We start from the raw sequence: 21,038 nt of genomic DNA on the forward strand, positions 1-21,038 counted from the left end.
GAGATGGTGCAGTAGAGACCTTCTGGGGCTGTAGAATATGCATGGGTTACACATCTCCACCTCTGATCTCTGCCATCCTCAAACCTTTCCTAAAATAGCATTGTAGTGTCCAGTATATCCTAAACATAATCTTTTGCAACTTAAGATCCATGGATGCAGCAGGTATGTGAACTAATTGCACAGGTTAAGACCATTGATTAGGCAGAACATGACATTCAGTTGCTTGTTACACAAAACTTGCATACTGTATTTTTACACCAACGGCATATATTTATACACAAATATTGCAAGTTGTTTTTCCTGTATTGGCTTGATGAGCATTTCTAAGATGAGGGAGACTCTGAGGTGCTTGATGCTGCAGGACTGTAGATAGTACCAAATGCGGCAATTGTAAATACTGCCATTTGATTAAAATTGACAAATCATAACTAGCGCTCAGTCTAGGACATATGAGAAACTCATTGTCATATTTTATGAGTTCATCAAAAGTAGGAATTGCCCTATCAGTCCTAAGTTTCTATTAAAAAAGAGTTACGTGGATTGTTTGATTCTTAGATTTCAGGCAACCCCTTCCCAGTCTCTCTCTCTCACACATGCTCACACTCACACACACTTACACACACACACAAACGTGTGCATACCCATCAAAAAGATATCCATTTCAGTCAGCTCACATTTTCTCTGGCTACTGTAGAATATATACCCCTGGGGCAACCTGTGGTCAGAGGTGGGGACAGATTTATATCAAAGAGGCAGGTTGAGTGCCTTCTCCTCTTGTTTCCCCAACCATGCAGCCTTTTCCTGATCCCTCCCCCCTTTAGCCACACAAACCACAGGCACTATGTCCTCACCTGTGTTTTCCTGCTTTGCTGATACTTGCTTAAGGAAGTGTTCATTATCTGTATGAGAAATCATTCATAATGTTTTTGGGATGTGCACTGAAGCAAATAGAAGTGTTTTTTTTAAAAAATGAAAGGTACTCAGAATAATTTTTAAACCATAAAATAACGCATACCCTGGAGGCATAATTACAAATATTAAATGTGAACAACATTATGTACTGAATTCTACCAAAATTCTATACTGCTGTAGTTGGAATAGGGAAACATATTGTGTAAGTGTTTTGAATGTGTCGTTAAACGTGTTAAGCGCTAAATTAGACTCCATGAAGAAGCAAAGGAAGAATAGTAGTCATCAGTAGCAATTGATGGTACTGTTTATGAGTTAACTAGTGAACAAGGTTAAGCAGGAACAAGGCACCCTTCATGCTATTGAAAATATGCAGTGTTTGTGTGGGGTGGGAAATTCAGAGGTGCTCTCAGAGTAGAACTTTGGGGCAAATGCCCCACTAACAGGGCTCTCAAATGCAGCAGGGCTGTCTGGGCACAGAGTGAAAGAATACCCGTTACCATTTAAAGGCCTCTTCGGTTTAATTTCATTTGTTTTAAAATTTAAACACACTTTTCAATACACTAACTGTATTCAAGGCAATTTACAGCCCAACAAAATGACAGTTTAATTGACCCACTCAAAACACACACACACACACACACACACACACATCCTACTGTAACAGTTAGATTCAGCTGAAATGGGGCGGGGGGTCTGACTCCAAAGGATCCCTCCGGCAAAAGCCATCCTCGCCCTCCCCAACAAGCCTTCAAGACTCCCGGGTGAGAGAGAGAGAGACCAAGGCTGAGGGAACGTGACAGGCCACCGCAGAGGCTGATAAGGAATTGTTGTGGATATCATAACAAAGGCCCCCGTTTCCCCTCTGAAAAGGACTCGCACAGTAAGATTCTTATCTGCCTCAGGTTACAAGCCTGGAAGTGGGAGAGGATTGGGGTGGGGGAGAGTGTGGGTAAAGGAACAACGAGTACCCCCCCCCCGAGCGCGCCCATGAACGGAGTGGGGCTTCATCTTTCCTGAGGCCCCTGTGGAGGGAGGGGGAATGACTCAAGCGGACTGCAGCCCTGAGATAACTTTATTTTCCGTCTTAACTGGGAAAGCACACCGCCGGCACGACCTGCCTGCTTGAGTTCCTTAAGTCTTGGAGAGTTAAACTAACCCCTCCCACCCGAGCCCTGGACCGTTAAATAGCCGGCTGCAGGCATGTGCCCCTCTCAGAGAGCCGGCAGGAGCTGAGCAAAGGAGGCAGAGGAGAAAGAGAGAGAGAGAGAAAGAGAGGGGAGCGGGAGTGGGCACGGGCACGCTGATGGACCAGCCAAAGGGTAAGAGAACCACAACAACCACCACAACCAAAACGAGCGCTCTGCGTTTGAACAGCAAAAGCAGACATTGCACCCCCCCTTCCTGCGCGCACCTTCCAGCTCAAAGGAAGCAACTGGAGAGGGAGAGAGACTTGGGGGAATTTGCTGGCTGCTTAGCACAGCTGTGATGCCAGCCTCCTGGACACAGACAAAAGTTGGAGAAATTCATGAATATTCATATGCAAGTGTGTAGCCATTCAGTGTTGCCATTCAGGAGAGCATTAGATTCAGAGTTCCTCTTCTGCAGCCTTCTGAATCCCTCCGAAGCAGCACAGAGTGGTTGAGGAGAACCGCTCCTAAGATGGTGAATTCAGGGTTAAGGAGATTTATTTAGGACTCTGCAAAGAACAGGCTTCTGCATTCCTTCCATTCTGAGAAACTGGCATGGCTTTCTGCTCCAAGTTTGAGACTGTGTGGAAGGGAAGCAGTGCAGATGTGTGCATGGGTGAGAGACTAGCTTCCCTTTGAAGGTCAGAGACTAAGGAAAAGGATTGTAGCTCTTGGTCTTTGGGAGATGTCAGGCAGCTACCTGGAAAGAGGTCTCTCATGCTATATAGCTGCTGAGTTTGACAGACTGAGGGTGTTGGAGTGGAGGAATTTCTAGATGTCTGTTTAATCATGGCCTAGTGCAGCGGGGATTGGATTTATAAAGAACAAGCTACATTTTGCCATTTCCAACATCCTGGCAGCCCTGGACATTTGAAATACCTTCTGCACTCCATGCTTCAGTAAGAGCAGTGCATATGACAATCACTCTGAGAAGCTCAAATGCAAACTTGTGTGAAACTCTCTTTGCAGTTTTTGGTTACTTTGAAAGAAAGCAAGTGTAATAATAATACTCAATTTTCATTCTTCAATAGTAGAGCACCTGCTTTGCATGTACAAGATCCAACATTCATTTTTTAATGACTCTTCTGTCAAAAGGATCTGGTAGATGAAGAGAAAGACCTCTGACTGAGACCCTGTAGAATCAGTTGCTGTCAGTACTGGGTTAGATGGATAGTCTCTCCTGCTATTCTAAGGCAGGTGTGTGTTTACACATGGTTGTGTCCCACGCTAATATATATAGTGTCATACAAGCCAGAGCCTGGAGTGGGTGAGATGCAAGTGTTCTCTTTGGTGTGGGCTGTTTCTACTGCGTTGTGGTTTTTCTCTCCTGATAAAATCTGTCTTGAGTTATGACTCTTTCAAATTTATCTTCTGCAAATGACAGAAATCAGACTGTCACAAAAATTTCTGCTACCATTCCCATACTTGATACAGTTAGTACTGCCCAGGAAATTTTGTTATTGGACTCGCCCACAGCAGACACAGGAAATTTATGGATAGCTACTATATTTTGCTGGGGATATCCTCTTCCTCTTCTTTGGTAGTTAGGTTAGTGGATTTCCACTTCTCTTTTACACAGGAAGTGTAGGAGAACCTTTGGTGGATATAAATGGGGCTATCCCCTTAAACCATTTTTCACAATTCCTACCACCATTTGGTGCAGAAAAAGGAAATCCAGTTTTCTTGGAATAAAGCTTCTCTCATTTTAAAAAGCATTTTTGCTCATGTGTTGTTGAGCCATTTTTGACTTAAGGTGACTCTAATATTTTTTGAGGTATATAGAATGTTCGAAAGGTGTTCTAGCATTGGTACATCCTGCGATTTCCCACAGTTAAGTGGGAATTTGAACTCAGCTTTCCTGAGTCCTGGTTCAAACATACTTCTGCTAAATATTTACTCTGAAGAGTAAGAACACTATGAATTTTAGTACACTATTCAAAATATTTCCTCTGTGTATGAGAAAAGAAGGTAGTTTGAAATATACTTTCAGTGTCCAGAAGCTAGTTTGAAATACAGTGGTGCCTCACAAGATGATGTTAACTGTTTTGTGAAAAATGCTGTCTTGCGAAAACATCATCTTGTGAAACGCGGTTCCCCATTGGAATGCAATGGAATCTATTTAATGCGTTCCAATGGAAAAATCGTCGTCTTGCGAAAATCATCCATAGAAAACATCGTCTTGCAGAACGCGGTTCCCCATTGGAATGCACTGAAATCTATTTAATGCGTTCCAATGGGGGGAAATTGTCATCTTACGGAAATTGTCCATAGAAAACATCGTCTTGCGAAGCGCAACAGCGATTGCAAAAAACAATAGTCTTGCAGTTAATCGTCCTGCGAGGCAAACGTCTTGCGAGGCACCACTGTACAGTACTTAGAAACAGAACATCAGTGCTTGTAAAGAATATGCAAAGTTTTTTATTTTATTTTATTTTACGTTTCATTCATTTCATTTCTATACCATTCCATTAATACAATGCACTATTTTGGGTGGTTTACAAACGCGCAGTGTTTTGTAATGGCAGGCAATGGTGAAAAATCACATGAGGCTGCTGTTAAATGCATCTCTAAAGGGCACAGTCTTCAGCAGGCTCTTGCCACAGCTGAGAAGGCTCAACTTCTTGTTGATGTTTTCCTGGCCTCCTTCAGTGTGGCCTCCTGGAGGAGCAGTGCCTGAGTGGACCTGGTTGCACAGGTAAATGTTCTTGGGAAAAAGCCACTCTGCCACCATGAAGAACTTTGTAGGTAAGCAGCAAAATCTTGAACTTGGCCTGGGATGCAACAAGTAATCAGTGCATGTGGGCCAGGATTGGGATGATGTGATCAAATATACTCACACCTGCCACCAGCCTGACAGCCACATTCTGGACCTGCTGCAGTCTCCAGGTCAACCTCAAGGGAAGCCCCATGTAGACAGTGTTACAGTGGTTGGTCCTGGAGATCACTAGCACATGCTACAATGTCCTGAAGGATCCCTCATCCAGGTAAGGGCGGAGCTGGGTGATAAGCCTCAGCTGAGTACAGAACAACCTGATCATAACTGCAGTATAAGAGTCCACTATTAATCAAGTGAATTTGTTTGAATAGTTTGGAGTGACTAGTTCAGCCTTCCTCAACCAGCTTTCCTTCAGCCATGTTAAACAGCATGAGACTTAATAGTGTTACAAACCTGCCTCTCTGGACTTTATGGTCATGTAGACAAGGGGGTGTCTTTACTTCGTGTCCTTCCAAATGTGACATCTGGAGGGTCCTTCTGCTCATGCTACTGCCATTCAAAAGGTATCCAAACAAGTTCTAGATAAATTAGTAATGGGACTTGGGGAAGCAACAAATCAAGCTTGGACAAGTGTAGATGAAGTGAAGATGGGCTTGAGGTAAGAAACGGCAGCAGACTGAGGTTCCTTGCTTGGTCAGACCAGAAAATAGGGATATCCTGGGAACCTCTATGTGGACTGGTGCCAGGAATGGTTGTTTCAGGTCTTGGTACACGATCTGCTCTGTACTGTTGACACTTTACAGAATTCTCCCTGATCTGAACTGTTATCCTGTATGCCCCCATACAGCTACCACTGGCTGCTACATACATTCACCATGCTAAGCAGATTGGGCTCAACCCACTTTTGCAGCAGCAGCCAGTAGGTACAGGCTCTCCTAATTCTCTTGGCAACTTACTTATAATGGTGTCCAGAGCTCCAGAAAGTTGTCTTTTTGGACTATAACTCTCAGAAGCTGCAGCTAGGCTGCCTGAGGGATTCTGGGAGTTGTCATCCCAAAAGGTAACTTTCCCAATCTACAATACTGATGGAGACCAGAACTGTTCATTGCAACTACTGATAAGCTGATATACTGTATATAGATATATTTAAAAAAACATGTAGACCCCATGGACATAATGTTCAACAAGTTTTGAGACTTTTCTGTTTGCTTTCCCTTTTTTGGGGGTGGGGGAAGGTATCACCTAGATTGATAAAGAGTTCTGGGCAACCCCAAAGCCACAACTTCTGTGGTACTTTGAATGGTCTTAAAAGATATTACCCTATTTTTCTCAATATGGTTATCTTTTGTTTTGTTCTTTCTGTTTATGTGCATGTACTTATTCTGTGTCGTCCTTGGGGCTTTTCCTGGCTGGTTTCTGTAAGATATGCCTTTGCAATAATATTGACTCCATACACTAACTACAGAGTGTGTGCTATGTAGTGCAGCCAAAACTTCCTTGTTTCTCCATATGGGCTGCTCTTGTGTTTCTAAAAGAACACAAAACTTCCTATAACACAACAAAGCTTTGATACAGTCAGTATTTGGCAAAACATTTCCTGGTTACTTGTATTTCTCTGTCTGACTAGATGTCATTCAGTTAGTATGTAAATGTTTACTATGTAGTCTATTACCCAGTTTAGACAATTTGCAAAATTGTTAGATTGTTTGTCTCAGGTCCTTAGCTAGAGCCGAGACAGACTGGAGGCTAGAAAAGACAAATGTAAGGACAGTGCTTTTTATGAGAGAAAATGTTGTTTTCATGCTGGAGTAAACAGCAGAGGCTGTTATTATCCTAATTGTCAAAATCATAGTGTTTCAAATGCTTCATTTTAAAGCAAAGATGGTGAGGGGTGAAAGGAGATATAGAAAAATTAACATGTTTTATTTACTTTTCCCTTGACATTTTCAGGCTGATACCCTCACAAAATGTCAGTGGAAGAAATTACCATCTTCTGAAAATGCCCCCCCCCCAAAAAAGCTAAATGTTCTCTGCATTATTGTCAGTTTCTGCAGTGATAAGTGAACTGGAAAATTTTTGCCTTTCATGAGTTTGTAAGTACTTTGTCATGCTTCTTAACATGTTTGAGGAACATTTCATTAGCAACAGTGAGGTGTAATGGAAAACTTGGTTATGCGTCTTAAAAGAGCTGGTGGTATTCTGTTACATAGTAAAGCCTGATGTGGTTATGATCAACTACCATTTCAGGCAAAGCATTTTCAAAGAATGTTACGATTGCTATCACATTAATTCACAGAAGCCTTTGAGTGCAAGCTGCCCGGAAAGAAAGATCCTGTAGTATAAGAAACTGTAAGGAAATCATATCAAAACGTGAAAATCATAGTGTGTCAACATGAGACCTCTTTTGATACTCAAATTCCCAGTCAAAATTTATAAAATAAAATACAAAAAGTTTTGGCAGTTTGTTCCACAAAGTCCCAAGGAACTATAACGCTCCTGAATGAAAAGAAATTCTTTCAAACCAAAGTCCTTTAGAAAACCCACCCACCAACCCCCCAGATTGGGAGCTCTGAGCATCTACTTGCTTCCCCTGTTCTCTGTCTGAAAGCTGTACAGTGGATTGAGAACTTTGCATTTCCACATTTGCTGTCCTGCTGTGCAATTACACTCCTATGTCACTTTCCCATTTATCAGGTCATTTCCAGATGGTATTTTCTTTTTTCAAATTCTATGTTCTTTCCCCTGACCTTATTTTGGGTATACTGTATTTGCTTTCAAGCACTTTGTACAATGTGTTTGAACTACCAGTTTGCACTGAGAAGATCCAGATTACAAAATTTATATGCCATGGGGGGGGCGCGCGGCGGAATTGGATTTCTGTGCCATCACTTGTGACCTTTTTATATGAAAGCTGGGAAGCCATTCAGCAGTTCCTGACATTTTCACTGTTGCATATATTTTGTTCTGCTTTGTGACCAGAAGATAGTCAAATTGTTTTACAGATTTTAAAGAGGCAGTTTAAACCTCTGGTTCGCAATCTGGAAGTTGAGTCATGGCAACTGAACTTCTTTCTTGTTAGGTTGAAATGTTTTGCTACTCATCCAAGTAGCTTCTTCAGTTTCAACCTAATAAGAAAGAAGTTCAGCTGCCATGACTGAACTTCCAGATAACCTCACCTGGATGACCGAGAATCTTCATGGATATTCTGGTTCACTAGTTTTAGATAGTTCTGTACATGTTATGTGCTGGTTCTTCCATCATTATGGTCATTACTAGTGCAGTATGTGTGTGTGTTTTGTACCAGTTGTGACAGTGAATGACACCAGAGTAAAATGGTGTCATTTCATCACCTTGTTTTGTGAACACCATGCACCCAAGGCTAATCAAGAGAGAAACTGCAACTGTTAAATGATGGCAGCATATCACTGATAAAACCTTCATTGTGCTGTGAACATACCATGATTATTAATAGCTTACCACTAGTTATTCCTCTTCCAGCCAATTTGTGAGAGACTCTTAGTGTTCTGTAATGGAGTTATTCTGCCCTTTCTTTATGTCCCCATAGTGTGGAGAGGATTGCTACCAAGTCCATTTGTACCAGCAGAGTGTGGACAGTGTTGGTGGTAGTGCAATTTAGTGATAGACCTCATGTTTTACATTCAGAAGATCCTAGTTTTAGTCCCTAGCATTTCCAAGTAGATTTCCAATCCTAAAGAGGCACTGCCAGTTAGAATAAACAACACTAAGTCAGATAGAACAAGGTCTTCCTCAGTATGAAGCAGATTTGTGTGTTCCTATATAACACTGTTGTGGATCTACACTTTTGCAATGTGGCAATTGGATCTAGACTGGTATGGCATGGCCATGATATATCTGCAAAACCTTATCATCACGAGGGCCCCAAAAAGGGTGGTGTGGTGAAGGAGAAATTGTGCTTTGTATGAATCCAGGGCTTACCCATAGATTGGTTCCTCCCTTAGCAATAATGAAATGTTTTGCTAATAACAAAAGATGAATGCTCTCATTAACGTCAAGAGAGCTCAGAATAAGTAATGCAGGATGAACACTCCAATTAAGGTCAATAGAGGTCACAACATTTCTCCTTCCTCTCCATTCCTGTTGCTATGGATCATCATGTAAAACTCCAAGAGGTTTCCCAACTTAACAGTTAGGAGATGGGCTCCTGATAAGTCATAATTTCTGTGTTTTTGAATGAATCAGATGTTCAATTATTGTGGTGGGGGGTGCAGAGACACAAATGAGATGCTGATTTTGAAAGCACAGAAGGAAAGAGTACTGTGAGTTGGATAAATGTGAAGTATATGGGGTGCAAAGACTTTCTTTGGATTTCTGATGTAAAATCATGGATTCAGTGCCTTGAAGACCGTGTGTCTTCATCTATGCTCATGGTTCCCAACCCTGTGTCAACAGATGTTCTTTGACTGCAACTCCCTGAAATCGTGGCCAGCACAGCTAGTGGTGAAGGCTTCTGGGAGTTTTAGTCCAAGAACATTTGGAGTCCCACGACTGGGAACCACTGATCTATGTTCTGCATTTATCTTTATGAATCAAATATTATAAAGTAGTTGCAATGCTTTCAAGGGCAAAGGAAATGAAACTTGGCACTACTAGCCCTAGAATTTTTTTACCACATGGAGAGGTTGAGAGTGTGTATCTATTGTATATTATCCAGCCATTCTGGTACAATCTAATTACAGTTCAAATTCCTGCTTGGCCATGGGAACTCACTAGAGGGTGGCACTGGTACAATACTTCTTTAATATGTCACATACCTACTAGAATCAACATAAGTTGGACCTGACCTAACAGCTTACAACCAAACAACAAAATTGCTAGTGTGGTATAGTGACTAGGGTGTTGAAGTAGAATTCAGGATACCTGGGTTGAGATCCCTGCTTGACTTTGGAAACTCACTGGAGAATAGGAATGGTGGAAACTACTCCTTAAATATCTCACATATTTTGTGAGATATAAATAAATAAACCATTAGTCTGTTTGTTTGTGTTTGTTTGTGTTTGTTTGTGTGTTTGTACCCCATCTTTCTCCTTAAAAAGGAAAAAGATGGGGTCATTAAAAGACAGTATTTAAAGCTAAAAACAATAATTATACAAATATTAAAAAAGAACAAACAAATACAACTCTGAGAAATGGTAAACAAAAGCAATATTAAAAACACATTCAAAGCAGTAACCCATAGCAATCCATTTAAAAATCTCAACACATAACATACACAAAACTACCTAAAACTAGCGAATGGTAACCCATAATAAACAGGCAAAGTGTCCTAGGAGAGAACATGGATAGAAAATATATTTAAATGCCGTATGTATAGTTTGTATACTTACATACACTGAAGAACCTGTATTACAGCAGTTAGAGAGAAAAAAGTTGTGTGATTCTTGGGCAATTTTATTAAAAAGTTGGGTAGCACACCTTTATCGCACCATTAAAATACCAAAAGCAGCTGTGCATTGAGTGTGCTTCTATCTCCCACTTTCAGAGTGATGGTAGTAACTGAAAGGAAGGGGAAAGGACTATGATCAAGAAAATAGTAAAGAGTACAGTGGTTTAGAATACCATTGCAGTTGCATAAATGTGTATTAAAAGAAAAGATACATAAACAATGGGAATGGGAAGAGAGATTGCTTTTGTCAACTGTATTCCCCATGCTGGCCACATGCCATGCCACTTGGGAATTTTATGAACATAAGAAGGAGACTGTGTATTTATTCAGAGCCACTTCAGCATTTTGGTTTGAATGTAAGACTGGGACTCCAGAGATCAAGTTAAGGTCTCTTGAGCCATGAAACATTAGTCACTCTTTTCCAGTTTGACCTAATTCTCAGGGTTGTTGTCAAAAGGTGGAGATCTATGTGTGTCAGATTGAGTTCACTGAAGAGAAAGCAGATGTAAAAGTAACAGATAAATATTACTAGTATGGCACTCTGGAAGGGGATCTTCTCACCCTTGCAAAACATACATATTCTGGGACATATGTCTAATGGGTAACTCACCTGGCCCTTTCACGGGTGATTTGAATTTGAAGGGTTTCATCTCGAAACTCTTGCAATTGGCTGTGATCCCTTCTATTTGGAAGCAAAAATCATCAAGTCTAAGGACGTTTCACTGGAGACCAAGACCATCCATATTATTGTATTCCTGATCTCTATGTATGGATGTGAAAACTGGATAGGAAAGAAACCTGACAGGGAAAAAAATGATTTGTTTGAAATATCATGCTGGAGGAGAGCTTGGCAGATACCCTGGTCTGCCAGATAGATGAAGAAATCAGTCCTAGAGCAAACCAACCATGAATTATCTCTGGAGGAAAAAATGATGAAACTGAGGCAGTCTACTTAGAGCAAAGCTAAAGATAAGAAGGCAAGATTCTATGGAAAAGACAATGATGCTGGGAAAGGTTGAGGGCAGCAGATAAAAAAAGGAAGACGAAATTTTAGACTCCCTAAAGGAAGCTGCAGGGTTGAGTTTATAAGAACTGAGCAGGGCTCTTGAGGACAGGACCTTTTAGTGATTGTGCATTCATCACAACAAGTTGTAGGTTTTGAACCTTCTAGAACAGCTCCAGAAGTTGCATAAAAGGCAGTTAGCAGAATGCAATCTGTAAGCTGCACAGTTTCCACCCTTGACTTATACTGCAACTTACTTATTCTATTCATAGAACTAGTTTTCCCAGCCAACCTCATCAAAGTAACCTCATCAAACACTTTGGAGTACTTAAGAGTTACACCTACCCATATGAGCAAGTGGTATACTTAAAGGAGTAAGTCATATGCCCTAATAGGAATTATGGATAAAATAAAACAAATCCATTATACTCCAAACAGCCAGGCAAGAACTGCCTGACATTGGTGCGTAAATAAGGCTGGTTATGGGACTAATCCGTCTCTGAGCTCTTTGTTCTTGTCTTAAAGGAAACATTTAAACAACCTTGGAAATAACACTCAAAATCCATCTGAGTTCTAACAGTTTGCACAGTTCTATAAAGTTACAGACAAAGGACTGCTCAAGCACAGAATCCATTGATAGAAACAGATGCAGAAAGAACTGCCCGTCTTGTCATATATGAGGGTCTGTCACATATTAAGTCCATGAAATGGACCTTATTTTACATGAAAATATGTGATGTTTTATTTGGATGCAACATTATTTTTAGCTTCATTGAACAAGGGCAGTCAGCTCAAATTTCTCCATAATTGAACTATTGCTCCAATGTGTTGTACGTGCCTTGGTTCTCACAAACTCTCACAAGCACATTTAATCTTTCTGTTAGTTTCTGTTCCTGTTGCTTTCTGGTAAATAAATTGAAACTAAGTCAATGTATCCTGAGGGATATACTAGATCAGATCTAATGTATGTTTTGAATGTGGTATAGTGGTTGGAGTGACAACATAGGGCTCAGGATACCTGTGGTTGAATCCCCCACTTAGCCATGGAAACTCATTGGGGGAGTAAAATTGATAAAATCACTCCTTAAATACAGTATCTCACTGAGACTGAAGACTTATTAGGGTTTACTATAAATCTGTTCCAACCTGGCAGCATATAACACATGCAACTTTCAAATTCTTTCAGTATAGTGCTAGAATTAGAATTGACATCTATTTGTATAAATTAACGTTTACAAATAACCAGAACATTTTGTATTCCATCCATGTTTTTTCAAGTTTTGAATGCACCTTTGTGCTTGACATTCCTTAATAAAAATGCCTCTTACTAGAATTGTGCACCTTTGTGTAATTTAAAGTGCCTCTATGGAGGCACTGCAAGATCATGAGGCCGTGCAGTGGCTAAGGATCCCACGTCCATCAAGTTGTTGCCCTTCTGCTGATCTATTTTAACAAGAGCACCATAAAAATCCTGCAAAGACATATCATTGTATGTGTATGAGAGAGTGAGAGAGACCCTTAAGCCCCTCTGTCCCTAGATCAAAACTAGGAGTACATCATCTCCCCTAATGATGCTAGTGCATCCTACGGTTGGTCTTGAGGATGGAAAATACACCCTTGGCCACTCCTGCAGAAATTCACACTGTAGTGATGTCAGTGTTAAGCTGTAAGTGCAGGCCTACTCTCCCTCTCCACATGAGGAGAGAGCCTTATGATCATTTCGCGTTTAAACAATTGAGGGCCATGTCTGTATAATTCATAATTCTGTATAAAATAAGAAGCTCTTAAATGATGAAAGAACATTCATTTTAATTCCAAAGTTCTGTGGACTTTCAAATTCATTTGTTGCTGTTGCTATTGACATTTTATTTGAAGCAAATCACATCAGGAATTGATTATTTCAAAAAAAATGTTCTTGACTCTTTTTCCAAATTTGAACTGAAACTGAGGATGCCAAGTGGGAAAGAATCAAGCTAATAAACGTACTAGTTACTGATTTGATCTTCTGTCTTTCCATAAGATGTAGCAGTTATTGCTAGAAAGAAATTTTTTTTAAGGAGTAGAAGACAATTGGGGCAGGATGCATAAGAAAAGGAAAAGCATGAACTTAGATCACCCATGTAGTGCAGACAGGGTGATCATTTCCAGCCCTTTGTATTCCAGTCCCAACAGCTGTAGCTGATTACAGTAAGCCCCATTTCCTCACCAGACATGAACACAGTTACATAAAGCTGTTACATAGGCAGCATCTTAATCTCTCTGATGCCCCTATTAAGTTAAAGATGCTTGGTTAGAGAACATGCATTGCTGTTTTGGGCAATAATATTTCTGAATGTTAAAGAACAGTAGGTGTGTTGTGAGGAAGAGTCAATGAAAAGTTTTATCTGTTTTGTGCACATGAAGAGGCATTTTTTATTTTACTTTAAATGTGCTATCCTTTCGTTAAATGTTAGTTTGTGAAGTGGCCTTTGAGCTCGCATGGATCCCAGTGAAAGGTGAGTTGGATTCTTGAGACAGACAGACAGACAGTTAGTTTCATTCGGTTTTTATGCCAGTAGGAGCAGGCTAATATGTAGGGCTTGGAAAGTTATCAATTGCAGCATAAATGATGCCTGATTTTTACCAGGATTTCCTGACCCTGAAATTTATTTATTTATTTATTTATTTATTTATTTATTTATTTATTTATTTATTTATTTATTTATTTGCAAGATTTTTTTTTTAGCCGCGCCATTACCAATGGTCTCTGAGTGGCATACAACAATATTAAAACTTTAGAAAAATGTTAAAATTAAAAATTCCCAATATTATAATAACACCCTATATTAAAACAGTTAATTTATCATTAATAAATCCTGCTGCTCATATGGCCAGCTAAAGGATACTATTTAATTAAAATGTTGGCTAAAAAGAAAGGTCTTTTCTGAGCGCTGAAAAGCGAAAAGTGTCGGAGCCAGGTGGATCTCTATAGGGAGGTTGTTCCAGAGTTGGGGGGGGGCAACAGCTGAGAAGGCCCTATTTCAACATGCTATCCCCCTCACCTCTTTCAGGGATGGCACCATCAGAAGGGCCTCCTAGCCTATCTTAGAGTACTGGCAGGCTCGTATGGAAGAAGGCAGTCCTTTAGGTAACCAGGGTTACCTGGTTCAAGAGTCAGGCACATCTCTGCTTCAACCATGACCTGAATCACAGTTACAAATCCTGAAAAATAGGGTTTTCATATCTGTATTTTGGAAGTGGAGGCAACTCTTTCTCATTAAGAAATTCCCTCTTTTTATAATGAATTATGTGTACTATCTGTTTCTGCCCTAAGGGTTGGCTAAGTTCGTACTAGGCTAGTAGAAAATGCTGACTCCAACTCCCCCTTCCTAGAGATGTTGGAAATGATTTAGGACTACCCTCCTCTGGGCTTAACTATACAGTGGTGCCTCGCTTAACGAGTGCACCACATAACGACGAAGTCGCATAGCGATCCGTTTTTTCGGATCGCTAATGCGATCGCTTAACGTTTTTCTTATGGGGCACAATTCGCTTTGCGAAGACCGGTAAGCGTTTCGCTTACCGATCTTCGCAAAACGAAGCCCCGACGATCAGCTGTTCGGCGGCCAAAATGGCCGCCGGAAGCCCGGAAATGGCCCAAAATGGCCGCGCGCAGCGTTTTCGCGCCCTCGTTAAGCGAGGCGAGGGTGCGAAAATGGCTGCCGGCCATTACAAAGCTTCGTTGAACGGTGAGTATTTGGCTCATTTGGAACGCATTAAACCATGTTTAATGCGTTCCAATTGAAATCCCTGCCCCGTTCAACGATGCTTCAGCATAGCGAAGGTTAATCCGGAACGGATTAACCTCGCTATGCGAGGCACCACTGTACTGGCATAGTGGCTGTGCTCTGAGCTGGCAGAGGCAGATCTGGTACAACTCTGACTCTCTCTCCAGCTGCCCCTTGTCCATATCTCTTTTGGCTCTTCTGCCAACAGATCTTAGCCACCACAGCACTTCTGCTAGCAAAATTCTTAGCCAGAAGATTGCCAAAAATTACTGCTGCAAGAGTGTTCTCCAGGCATAAGGTGATTTCAGTTATCAGAAAAGATTTTGGCCTATTCTAGCCCCTCTGTTGCTGGCAGAGGGGCAGAATTGTACCAGTTAGAATTGCACTCTTAAAACACAAAATTTCCTAAAACTTGCCCTCCTAGCATTACCACAGGTGATAACAGACCTCTTTATATATCAACCAGTCTCTTTCTTGTCAACCCAGAAAGAAACACAGTACAGTACAGACTGCTCATTCCTGCTTTCTGAGTTCAGGCACGGACAATTTATTGGACAGAATCCTATTGGTGTTTCCATGAGATCTGCATAATTTGCCATGGGCAGTTGATGTTGGGCATTCGTATTAACCATCATAGTTGTTCCATAGGTCTAGGATTCAGATGTAGTTTTTACTGGAAGTAAACTACTGAGCTGGGTAGGCCATTATTCTCAGACTGAAAAGTCAGTTTAGAAACTTAAGGAAGACAGGAGTTGCTTGTGTTCCCTTTTCCTCAGATTTGGAAGGCTGCCCAAATGAATCAGCCTGAAATCCTTGCCGAGGCCGGACTGTTACCTTATCAGTCTCGTAAAGCTGAAGCTACAAATAAATACATGTTTAAAGCCCAAAAAAGGGAGTTTTTCTGGCTGCTCCTAGCCAGAGCATAGATTTATTGCAACAGGCCTATTTGAAATGTCCCATTGCTGTATCTGCGGGATATTTGTTTGAAAATCAGGCTTACACTGAACAGCTAGTAACAGTGTACTGAAGAATGACAGTCTCACTGTAGGTGGTACTGTGTTTACCCGAAAATAAGACAGGGTTTTATATTAATTTTTGCTCCAAAATGCATTAGGGCTTATTTTCAGGGGATGTTTTATTTTTTAAAAATGTACTATACAACAATCTACATTTATTTAAGTACGGTCATGTCATCTTCTTCTGGTTGCTGCAGAATGGTGAAAGGTGAAGTTTCACTTAACTAGGTCTTATTTTGGGGTGGGGCTTATATTATGAGCATCCTGAAAAATCATACTAAGGCTTATTTTCAGGTTAAGTCTTATTTTTGGGGAAACAGGGTAGTTGAAACTTTCACAGAATATTGAATCACAAGGAAAAATTGAGAAAAAAGTATTGTAATGTTACCATAGAGCAAGAAATTAAGATACTGTATATGTATTGGCTGGTTTATGATTTTCCAAGGCATAAGCACAGTTTGAGATTAAGTTCCTCAGAGAAAATAGTGTTGTGGCCAGGAAATATTTATATAATATGGCATGTTAATGGTCTTAAGAGGTAATCCAATCCTTCTTCCTGTGTCTTGCAGTGATTCATATATAAAGGCGGTTCTGGATATGGTGTTTAACTGTTAAGGTGCCAAGTGCTGCTATTTAGTGGTGGCCTATGGACCAGGCACAGAGGGGCTTAATTCTTAAATGTGGATATTTCTGTGTGCTGCTCTGGTCACTAAAGGTTTGTGATGTGTCTGCCTCTTCCTCATGCATCATCAAGTCGATTCTGACTTAATAGCACCCCTTTCTAAATTTTCTAGATATAGAGCACTAAGAAATGGTTTAGCAGTCCCCTCTTCTCAGAAGAAGTGCTCAGGGACTGTGTAGCTTGCCAAAAACTACATATGCTGGCTTTCCCCTCTCAAGAAGTATAATGAGAAATTCAGCTCCCAACCTCTGGCTCCATAGCCCAGTACTCATTGAACTATCCAGCCAGTACTGTATTTGATTCCTTTCAGTGACTAACAGAATACTGTAGCAACAAAATTCAGCATAGTACAAAATTTTGGTTCTTTCTAAGTAGCCTACTAAGACAGAACTCAGAAAGGTTACTTCTCTGGACTGTAACTCACAGAATCTTCTGCCAACATGGCAATTGTTCATGTTGGCCAGGAAACCCTAGGAACTGTAGTCAAAGAGAAACTTTTCTAAGATAAGGTTAAATTTGCACATGACATTTCTAACATGTAATTTTCCCTGTTTTATTTCCCTCTTGGATAGCAACAAATATTGCATCCCTTAATAAGAGATTGGAAGTTTGTTTTACGTGCTGTATTTAAATGCCAAATAAAACAGATGTCATGGTTGTTGTGGGTTTTTCGGGCTCTTTGGCCGTGTTCCGGAGGTTGTTCTTCCTAATGTTACACCAGTCTTGTGGCCGACCTCTTCAGAGGACAGGAGTAGCAGGTGAAATGTTAGGAAGAACAACCTTCAGAGCCCAAAAAACTCACAACAATCATTAGGTCCTGACCATGAAAGCCTTCACGAAAAACAGATTTCCCTGGCTGCCACATAGTTCAGCTTAGAGCATAATATTAACACAACAATCACAAAGTAAAAGTACAAGAAAATCACAGTACAAACTAGACAAAAGGAAAAGAAGTACATAAACTTTTTCCTGTCTCCCATTTTTGTCCTCCAGATCACAGTGCCCTGCTACTTTTGGCCTTGTAAAGAAAAATATAACGATCTTACTCCATAGAGTAAAAACGTGGTTTTGGAGAAGTGGAATTAAGAAATCTGTGAACCCACACATTTTGTGATTAAAAAGAAACAGATTTTTTTTAAAAAAGAAGTTTGCTTTCATGAGATTGTGAGTAACACACATACTATCTTTGCTAGAGTCTTGAAATTTAGATCAGTATCCAGGGTTGGTCTCTGATCAACACTTGGAAAATTACTTTTATAAGTAACGCTAAAATATTTTGTCAGGTAACTTTAAAGTCCCCAAAGAAAATTTGGTATCATTGTACTGTCTTTTTTGCTACCAGGGATGAAAAGATGTACTTTTGCTGCTAAAATGATGTGCCCAGCTTTGGGTACCATGTAACATAACAAGTGGTAAACCTCTGGGGCCCTGCCAGTGAACTTCAGAGAGCAGGTGGCTTACATACCCAGCCTTAGAAAAAGAGTTCCACATCAGTTAACAAGAGAATTTTTTTAAAAATCAGTGAATATATTTTATTTTTGCTAATCATAATTTTTAATAACTTAGCATGATTGATCTTGGTTGTGCTTTTTACAGATATTGGTGATTTAATTGTATAAATGTATAAATTTTAAATTGTTTATTATAGACACCCCTGAAGTTAAAAAAACATAAATTGTCATGATAAATAAATAGGTTAAGTGAAACATTCTGCTAGGGCCTGCTTTTGTAGCTTATGGAACTGTCTCATCCCTGAGATTCTGCATAAAACGGATCACCAATCTAGCTGGGCAAAGCAGCTTTCACACAGCTGAGAAGTCAGGCTGCAGTAAAGAGCTGAGAAGTTACCAAACTCATACTTGTGCTCAGACAGTGCTCACAAAACACATGATCACACATATTTACCTGTGATCTGGTTCCATTGTGTTTAATGGATTTCACTTCTACTGGGATGCATATTAGCTTAGAAAAGTTACTTTTTTAATGGACAGTAACTTCCAGAATCTGCAAACCAGCATTACTAATAGCCAGTGGAAGTTAAGCTTTCTGATGGGGGTAAGGGATGTACCCATGAAATGTTGGTGTGAGGCGGCCCCAGTGCTGGTCTACAAGCTGTTCACTGGCAATAGCCATTCTGTCTGGGAAGGAGGTTCTGAGAGTCATAGTCTAAAAAAGTAACTTTTTTCAGCTGTGTTTTTCAGCCAAAGGTTATTTCACAGTTGGTCAGCTTTGCAATTCATCCTTTCAAAGGCCTCTTCCTGTTGACCCCTTCCACTCTGGATGGTAATTTCAAATGCATTCTCCAGCCATTGGATATAACTGTATCTTATACTGTTGCTGAATTAGCCTAATGCTCTTGCTTGTAAATATTGGAGGGTCTTTCCATGGCATTAATAAACTAGGAAGCTGTTCAGAACATAAAATCAGAGGCAGATGTTTCATTGTATACAGGAGCAGTGGAGACTTTTGATTGATGCGGTTTGGCAGACTCTCTTGTTCCTACAGTTTTATAAGGAAAAAGTTGTCTTGTTCTGTGCCAGAGAAGGTATTTGGGACACTCAAGCGTAGTTTACACACAGAGTATAATGAGGTGCCGCACCCTCTTCCTTAGTTCTTTGTATATTTCTACTCCTTTGAGCCATCATTTTGCACTCTGCTGCAGTTAGGGGATCTCCGGCTTTGGATAAAAACAAAGTAAATTATGCTTGCCTGAAATCTTCCACAGCAACGTAATATTGGGAGAATATTCTTTGGATTATCAAACTAGAGATTTTGGAAATTGTGCTTTTGGGGGATTGGAATCCCTCATGGCCATAGCTTTTTCATATTCCCAAAACATGCAGTCAGCACTGGATTCAAATTAAGAAACTTAATGAAAAGTAAGGATGAGGTAAAAGAGAAATGAAGCCGAAAGCCCTAAAAAGAAATTAAAAGGTTGCTGTCTCAATAACATTACACTACACCTGCCTATAGAGGAACAGCCTATCACTCACAAGATGCAAGTGTGATTCTAGTTCAAGAGTGGACGATGTCTGGCTCTGATGGATTCTAGGCTGTTTATTTGGCCCATGACCACATGAGACACCCCTCCCTCTGCTAAGATTGCCATAGGTATTATCTGATTGCCTAGTTTTTATTTGGATTCTACATGTGCCACCCAGTGCCTATTTAGATGGCCTGGATTCAGAGCTTTTACTTTTTAAAAAGGGAGTTCAAAATCCTATCAAGAAATTGTGCACAGAGAACAACAGTTGCACAGCATTTGGGATTGTGGCAGATCATATTTGGAAAGAGTTCTGCAAGTGATTTGTGTGTTTGTGTGTGTGTGTGTGTTTATGTGTACTTGTTGCACAAGCAGTTGTGTAGTTATAGAAGGAACAATATCCTCATGGTTCTGTCTGTAGAATCAGCCCTCTGTACTGCTCCCAAAGTACAGATGGTGTAGTGCAGATGGTGTAGTGCACAAGTGGACAAGAAATCCTGATATAGTAAGGTAATGGTGTGAGACAAACAGGCCTGGGGATGATTTGTAATCAAGGCAGGGAGGGGCGACACCTGCCACCAGTTGTGGAAAGAGCACCTATCAGGCATCTTGCATTTACCAAAGCAAAACCAGCATGCATCCAAATACACAATAAACCAGAACATGGTAACCTGCCTTGCAAAGTATAACCCCAGTGTGTGTCCTGTTCAAAGGATCTCTCAGACACTCTGTCGCAAAGTCACCTTTCACACAGTCCAGTTCTATGTAGTCCTTCTGACACTAGGCATCACATAATCCAGATTATTGGGCAGGGAATAACCCTCTTAATGACTGTCCCTAGGGAAATATAAGATCTGCTAACTATGTAGTACAGGGTCAAAAATTAACCTTAGTCAAAGATGCCTTCAATGCGGTCTCACATTTTGTGTTGTGCTTCATTGAGTGCTACCTCTACTGGCCACCTGTGTGGGACTTTAAGTACAGAAAGAGTGGAATCCCATAATCACTGGAAAAACAGAAAAGATTCAGAGCACACAGGGCACTGGTGGGCAGAACACATGCAAGGATCTTGCCCAGTAACCACCCTTTGGCAGCAAGTTGCCCTCTTAGGTTGATTTCTACCCATGATATCTTGATTATGTGTGCATTGTGGGTGCTACCAGTGACTATTACACACACATTGGGAAATAGGGCCATTGCATAACATGTATGCTGAACATTAAGGTGGTGCAATTTACTGCTATTGGAAAAGAATATTTCAGAATGCTTATGAACTATCAAAATATGAGTGCAGTTTACCAGGGTACGTAATCATTTTCAGTCTGTCTACCAGTCTGCCTTCACAGC

At 40.5% G+C, this 21,038-nt stretch overlaps 1 protein-coding gene across 3 annotated transcripts in view; it reads left to right on the forward strand.

Moving 5' to 3' along the window:
- Positions 1-2,105: 2,105 nt before the first annotated feature.
- The window catches only part of ENTPD1 (ectonucleoside triphosphate diphosphohydrolase 1), a 61,677-nt gene continuing 42,744 nt past the window's right edge, over positions 2,106-21,038 (forward strand). For 2 of the 3 annotated variants that reach the window (XM_020803084.3, XM_072995734.2), the window contains exon 1: positions 2,106-2,231. In XM_020803084.3, coding sequence (XP_020658743.2) covers positions 2,216-2,231 — 16 coding nt within the window. In that variant the 5' untranslated portion in view covers positions 2,106-2,215. The remainder of the gene's footprint in view (positions 2,232-21,038) is intronic. The other variant, XM_078389391.1, reaches the window with a different exon arrangement.

The sequence above is a fragment of the Pogona vitticeps genome, chromosome 3, assembly GCF_051106095.1.
Source record: "Pogona vitticeps strain Pit_001003342236 chromosome 3, PviZW2.1, whole genome shotgun sequence".
Taxonomy (NCBI): domain Eukaryota; kingdom Metazoa; phylum Chordata; class Lepidosauria; order Squamata; family Agamidae; genus Pogona; species Pogona vitticeps.